The sequence below is a fragment of the Myotis davidii genome, unplaced genomic scaffold (assembly GCF_000327345.1).
Source record: "Myotis davidii unplaced genomic scaffold, ASM32734v1 scaffold399, whole genome shotgun sequence".
Taxonomy (NCBI): Eukaryota; Metazoa; Chordata; class Mammalia; order Chiroptera; family Vespertilionidae; genus Myotis; species Myotis davidii.
In genome coordinates this window covers 4,971,129-4,978,295 of record NW_006292094.1, presented here as the reverse complement: position 1 = coordinate 4,978,295, position 7,167 = coordinate 4,971,129, and the positions used below count along the sequence as shown (strand labels likewise).

The window sequence follows — 7,167 nt, the reverse complement described above, 5'->3', positions numbered from 1 at the left end:
TTTTGAGTCTGGGCCCCCAGAGACTCGCCCAGAACTGGAGCTCATAGCCTGAGCCTCCCTCCTGATTGAAAACGACACCCGTGCCCTCAGCCACCAGCCTGCTTCGCGCGCACCTCTGCACCTTTGTGTTTTCCGCCCTGCGCCTCCTCTGAGTCTCGGTATGCGGTTCTCTTTCCTTCTAGTTGAAGAATTGTCCCTCAGCCAGCCCTCCTGTGGTTCTGGGTGATGTCCGTTCTGTCTTTTAGTTGTATTTTTGAAGTGGTTGTTCGAGGCAGCAAACTCCGGTGTTTACCTATGTCGCTATCTTGGTTTCTCTCTCTCACCACTTTTAAATACGCTGGGAACTCACTCTGGGCGCTCTCTTTATTTCTTGGGCACATACTATTCAAATCTTAAATGGCTTTCCTTTGTGAGTGTGTGTACATTTTTTTTTTCATTTAAATTCTTTATTGTTGAAAGTAGTACATGTCTCCTTTCTATCCCATTGATCTCTCCCCGCCTGTTCCGGCCCCCCAGCACATGCCCTTACCCCCTAGTGTCTGTGTCCATTGGTTATGCTTATATGCATGTATACAAGTCCTTTGGTTGATCTCTTACCACCCCCACCCTCATACAACCCTCCTGCCTTCCCTCTGAAGTTTGATGGTCTGTTTGATGCTTCTATGTCTCTGGATCTATTATGGTTCATCAGTTTATGTTGATCATTATATCCCACAAATGAGTGAGATCATGTGACACTTGTCTTTCTCTGACTGGCTTATTTCGCTTAGCATAATGCTCTCCAGGTCCATCCATGCTGTTGCAAATGGTAAGAATGCTTTCTTTTTTATAGCGGTATAGTATTCCACTGTGTAGATGTACAACAGTTTTCTATTCCACTCATCTGCTGATGGGCACTTAGGCTGTTTCCAGATCTTAGCTATAGTGAATTGTGCTGCTGTGAACATAGGGATGCATATATTCTTTCTGATAGGTGTTTCAGAAAATTCACCTAAAAATTTTTTTTATTGTGGTAAAATACAAAAAACCGTACTGCTTTAACCATTTAAAGTGTACAAATCAGGAGCATTTATATATTGCCTAAGTTGTGCAACCATCAGCTTTATGCCTATTAAACAGTCCCCTTTCCCTGCAATGGCTAATCTGCTTTCTGTCTCTAATGGATTTGTCCGTTCTGTACACAGGCAATTATCCATATGTCTACAGACATTTCATATAAATGGAATCATATAAGATGTGCCCTTTTGTGACTTACTTCTTTCACTTAGCATGTTTTCAAGATTCATCCATGCCGCACCAAAGGGGAAACATGCCCGGTCAAGGGTATGTACCTAGATTGCAGGTTCGGCCTTGCCCCTGTTCAGGGTGCATGCAGGAGGCAACCAGTCAATGTGTCTCTCTCCATTTGTAGGCCTGAGAAACTAAAGAAACACGTTACCTGCTCCTAAAATACAACAGGACAGGTATAGGATAATAGTTACAGATATTCTGGTTCAAAAAGGGAGAAAATGGAAGGAAAAAAGGAGTCACTAATCCCAATCAATTTGGAAATCCAGCCGGGCAAACTCCTATTTCAGACTCAAGAATAATCCTCTGTGGTCTGAGGCTCTGTGCTCTTGGCTCCACTTTCTGAGCAACCCTTTTCTAAAGAAAGGTAGCATATGCTTGCAGCTGAGCAGTTTTTAATCAGCCTGTTTCCTGCTTGTCGGACTTTGGGCGGCCGACAGACTTCTTTAATTTCATACTCCCTGTCTCTTCCCATCCAAGCTGGCAGTGTTTCTGCTGATGTCAAATTCTCAAGAACCTTGTGGGTCTTCCATTGATGTCACAGGGACTCATTCCATTAGGCATGCAGCGCATTTATAGGTATTTCCTAGATAACCCCACCTCTATTTTTGACTTCTGCTGAGATGGCTGAGGGGTAATGCCCTAGTTTCCTAAGGCTGCTGGGTTAGATTGTGAGGATCTGTGTTTGTATGACAATACTCTCGACATTCTGAACATATCCTTGTTTGTTTCTCTAGGACATGCTTTTCCTGACAGGGAGCCTATCCATTTTAGGGTCTTTTCTCATCTGGATGGGATGAGAATTGCAGAAACAATGACATCCTGTTTCTTTTTGTTAGTAACTCTTCCCTCAATTTATCTCTTCCCACTTGCATTTTCCTCTCTTCAACACTATGCAGGACACACATTAGCTAAGTTTTCTGCCATTATATAGTAAGAATTCCCTTTCCTCCAGTATTTTTTTTTTTTTGGTTTATAGCTTTAATATAGAAAGCTCTTAAATATTCTGAACTCTATGTATGGCATATTGAAAATAGTCCTTTATCAGTTTGTCATTTTATTTTATTATTTATTTTCTTTATTGATTAAGGTATTACATATGTGTCCTTATCCTCCTATTTCCTCCTTACCCCCCCCTCCCCCCAACTCATGCCCTCACCCCCCTGGTGTCTGTCCCCATTGGTTAGGCTTATATGCATGCACACAAGTTGTCATTTTTCTTTTAACTTTTAATAGTGTTTTCAATTTTGTAAATTAAATATAAATACACCATATTTTTCAGTATTTGGTATTTGTGTCATTTTACAAAGTCCTAGCCCATACCAAATTTATATGAAATACTTGCCTATATTTTCTTCTAGTACATTTATGGTTTCCCTATTTTTAAATATAAAGTTTCTAAACTATGCAGACTGAGGGAGGGATTAATTTTTTAAAAACAAATAGTTTTTCCTCTTTGCTGCATCTACTGTGAGGATGAAGACCATTCTCAGCAATCAGACTGTGGACAGCCCAGAAAATGTGGACATCACTCTGAAGGGACGCACAGTGACTGTGAAGGACCCCGGAGACGCCCTGCGGAGGGACTTCAACCACATCCATGTAGAGCTCTGTCTCCTTGGAAAGAAAAAGAAGAGGCTCGGGGTGACAAGCGGTGGGGAAGTGGAAAGGAACTGGCCACAGTTCGCACTATCTGCCGTCACGCACAGAACATGACCAAGGTGTTACCCTGGGCTTCCGTTACAAGATGAGGTCTGTGTGCGCTCACTTCCCCACCGACGTCGTTATTCAGGACAATGGCTTCCTTGTTGAAATTAGAAATTTCTTGGGTGGAAATACATGTGCGGAGTTCGGATGAGGTTAGGCAGTGCTTGTTGAGTATCTCAAGCCCAGAAAGATTTCCAGTTGCCACTCGAATATTTCCTGGTTCAATTCCTGAAGGCCTTCCTGTCAACCCAATTCCACCCCGTGAAACAGGGCGAGCTGCTGCTGAAGGTTTGTGATTACTGGCCATTGTTTGTTCACTTTAACGACTGTGCGCAGAAGGAGGGAGGTCGCCAGGCTCGGGGAAGTCACCACCCGGAGTACCAGTCAGCCCCACAAATGTGACCACTCACCCACCCTGGTGCAGCTTTCCCGGGCCCCCTTTTCCTCCAGTTTTCAATCACAGGTTCCCATTTCCTTCGGAGTCCTCACCAGCAGCGACTTTAGTGTCCATATTTCTACTAACAGTCTGTTGATGGTGATCTAAGTATTCTCTAAGGCAATTTAGGTTTTGCCCAGAATGTTCCTCACTTCCTTCTGCGCCTCCAATTGGGGAGTTTCTAATGTCCATATTTCTAGTAAAGGTCTGTTCAAGACAATCTAAGTTTTTTTGCTATAATAATTCTCGAAATTCTTCCAGGTTCTACCCATTGCCCAATTCCAAATCCACGTGCACATTTTTAGGTAACTGCTACAGCAGGGTTCCACTTCTGGTACCAAAATCTATGTTAGTTTCCTACTGCTGCTGTCACAAGTCATCACAAATTTATTAGCTTATTAAATAATACACATGGCCCTGACCAGTTGGCTCAGTGGCTAGAGCGTTGGCCTATGGACTGAAGAGTCCCAAGTTTGATTCTGGTCAAGGGCATGTACCTTGGTTGCAGGCACATCCCCAGTAGGAGGTGTGCAGGAGGCAGCTGATGGATGTTTCTAACTCTCTATCCCTCTCCCTTCCTCTCTGTAAAAAAATCAATAAAATATATTAAAAAAAATAACACACATGTACGATTTTATAGTTCTGTGGATCTGAAGTCCAGCACGGGTCTTATCAGTCCAAAATCAAGTAGCTGGCAGGCTGCATGACCTATTGGAGGCTCTAGGAGAGAATCTGCTTGCTGCTCATTTGGGCTGTCAGCAGAATTCAGTTCTTTGAAGCTGGAGGGCCAAAGTCCCTGTTTTCTTGGTGGCTGGAAATAGAAGGTCGTTCCCTGCTTCTAGTTGCATTCCTTGTTCATGGCCTTCTTTCTCCATCTTCAAAGCAGCAACGAGAGGCTGAGTCCTCATGTCTCTCTGATTCTGTCCATCACTGCATCTCCAACTGACCAGAGAAAGACACTCTCTCTGCTTTTAAGGGTCATGGGAGTAGACTGTTTACCTGCAGATCCAGAATAACTCCCCTTCTCAAAGGCCATAACCTTCATCACACCTGCAAAGTCCCTTTCGCCTTGTGAGGTAGCATATTCCGTTCACGGGTTCTGGAGATTAGGGCATGGACATGTTGGGGCCATTATTCTGCCCACCAAATCTGAGGTAAAGAGCAGCCAGGAAGCCATCTGCCTAGATTTCAAATTTCCTCTATGCACTTACTACCTGGGGAACCACGGTAAGTTACGTGGGGCTCTCTGTGTCTCAGCTGTGTCATTTGTAAAACGAGAGTAATAGTACCGACCTGGGATGCAGATTTGGAGGCTTTTAACTACTAGTAAAGTAACAAAACCTGTTCCTTACCCTTCAAACTTAATCTGGACATAAAACCACCCAGCTAGAGATTACATATGGTGTCTGCCTGGGAGCAGGCCATGGCCAAGTGACTCATTCTAGACCAACAGGTATGAGCAAAAGGGATACATACTAGTATACTTTCTGGATCACTTACAAATCAAAGAAAAGCTGCCTGCATGGCAACTTGTCTCTCTCCCCCCTCACCTACAGACTGGAGTGTAAATGTGGCTGCAATCAAGTCCCAACCTTAGGTAATGGTGAAGCAATGAGATAAAGGAACCAGTGTCTCTGAATGATCTCATGGGACAACTCTGCCCCACCATCTGGCAAGGCTGAACTACTCTATGAAAGAAATAGACTTTAGTGTTTGTTAAGTCAATGTATTTAATAAATTAATATTTGTAAAGCGTTCAGCCACATAAGGAGTGCTACACCGCAATGACTTATTACTGACTGCATTAATATGCATTCTACTCAATGTCACAGGCCACCAATGACAGATAAAAGCAACAGCCCTGGCCGGTTTTGCTTGGTGGATAGAGCATTGGCCTGTGGACTGAAGGATCCTGGGTTCAGTTTCACTCAAGGGCGTGTACCTTGCTTGCAGGCATGACCCCTGGTCCTGGTCAGGGCACATGCAGGAAGCAACCAATTGATGTGTTTCTCTCACTGTCGATGTTTCTCTCTCTCTGTCTCTCCCCTCCCTTCCACTCTCTAAAAATCAATGGAAAAATATCCTCAGCTGAGAAGTAACAAAACAACAATTAAAAAGCAACATCAGTACCATCTAACCTAATTAAAATATGTTATTGTTTATTTATTTAGATACTAAGGAACCAACATATACTGAATTCATATATGCCAGGCATTTACTATGTTACATCTGACCCTGGGAATAGCTCTATGAGGCTGCAGAGATGAGGACATGGAGGCTCAGAGGTTAGGTCACTTTCTCGAGATCACTCTAGCCCAGGGGTGGGCAAACTTTTTGACTCGAGGGCCACAATGGGTTCTTAAACTGGACCGGAGGGCTGGAACAAAAGCGTGGATGGAGTGCTTGTGTGAACTAATATAAATTCAAAGTAAACATCATTACATAAAAGGGTACGGTCTTTTTTTTTTTTTTTTTAAGTTTTATTCATTTCAAACGGGCCAGATCTGGCCCGCGGGCCAGTTTGCCCACGGCGGCTCTAGACTGAGGTAGCTTGACACCTTGTTCTCTCCACAATGCGCACTGCCCCTCTGCCAAAAAGACAGGTTAACGTGTAAGTGTTGCGAATCAGTCAACAAACCCCTCTGAATTATGCTACTCACATAGATGTCCGGTACTTGATGTCATCTTTTTCAGCCAGCTCTTCACAGGTGAGGCCATTGTGCTCTTTCCAGAGTCCCTGACACTTCCTACAGGTTTCCTGCAGATAAAGCAGACACACAGACAGCTCCTGGTGAGCAGGCGCCATGCAAGTTCTGCTCCACAACGGGGAGTGGGAACGAAGCTTCGCTTGGCCTGCAGTCTCCCAGAGGCTCTCTCTCCTCTCAGCAGGCACCTTTCTGCAGACATCTCAGTGGAAGAGGGAGGATCGTTAGAAGAAAGCATGAGACAGTTTTCTCTCCTTAAAGCAAAGGGATGCATTGCTTCCAACACCAATTTGTATAAGGCTTTCTAAAGTGCCAGGAGCCACCTGGAAACCCCCACAGAAGACAGATTTAGACTTGGGGTTTTAAAAAATAAAACACTGTGAGCTGCTTGAGGGCAGGGTCTGTGGGGGTCTTACTAATTTCTGCAACCCCTACTACACCCAGTGTCCCAGTGTTGTCTGGCACAGAGCGCTCTTGTTGAACTGAATGGAAGAATGGTCTACAAAGGATCACTAGGGGTCCTTAAGGGAGGCATTCCCTCAGGCACTCCTCCCTCTTAAGTTCATTTATAAAAAACATGAATTTAAAAATTACTACCTTTTATTCCAGGATCCTTCGTAGTTTATAAACTGTCACATCAATGATGAGAATTTTTTAAAAAATTAATCCAATTTAATTAAATTCCCATAAATGGAAATTACAACCCCAATAAGTACAGTAAAGAAGGTAGTATCAGCTTTAACTGGGGACCGACCGAGCCTGGGAGACAGTGAAGGCTTGAGGAGGTCACCTGAGACCTGGAAGATGAGCCAGAGAGAGAGGAAGACAGCATCTGGCAGGGAGCAGCAGAGAAGCTGGCGGGGAAGCGGGACCGCCGACAGTGAACGTGGGCTGCTGAGGCCACAGGGCCGAGGAGGGGTGACTATCAGTTTGACTTTTACCCTAAGAGCACCAGGAGGGTGTCCAAAGGTGCCCCGCATGGAAGTAACATCATCAGTTTTGTGATTTTACAAGATCATTTTTCATGGAGAA

The 7,167-nt window shown here is 44.2% G+C and overlaps 1 protein-coding gene and 1 long non-coding RNA gene across 7 annotated transcripts in view; one reads left to right on the top strand and one right to left on the bottom strand.

The window, feature by feature from the left end:
* Positions 1–7,167, bottom strand: part of RNF216 (ring finger protein 216) — a 123,719-nt gene that overhangs the window by 20,928 nt on the left and 95,624 nt on the right. For 4 of the 6 annotated variants that reach the window (XM_015565124.1, XM_006765437.2, XM_006765439.2 and 1 more), the window contains one exon: positions 6,091–6,188. In XM_015565124.1, coding sequence (XP_015420610.1) covers positions 6,091–6,188 — 98 coding nt within the window. Of the gene's footprint in view, positions 1–1,958; positions 2,149–4,459; positions 4,530–6,090; positions 6,189–7,167 lie in introns of those variants that run through there. The other 2 variants (XM_015565125.1, XM_015565126.1) reach the window with 2 other exon arrangements.
* LOC107183354 overlaps positions 1–7,167 on the top strand; it is an 18,935-nt gene that overhangs the window by 7,860 nt on the left and 3,908 nt on the right. Inside the window, exon 2 of the long non-coding RNA XR_001514142.1 lies at positions 5,716–5,720. This is a non-coding gene — a long non-coding RNA (uncharacterized LOC107183354). The remainder of the gene's footprint in view (positions 1–5,715; positions 5,721–7,167) is intronic.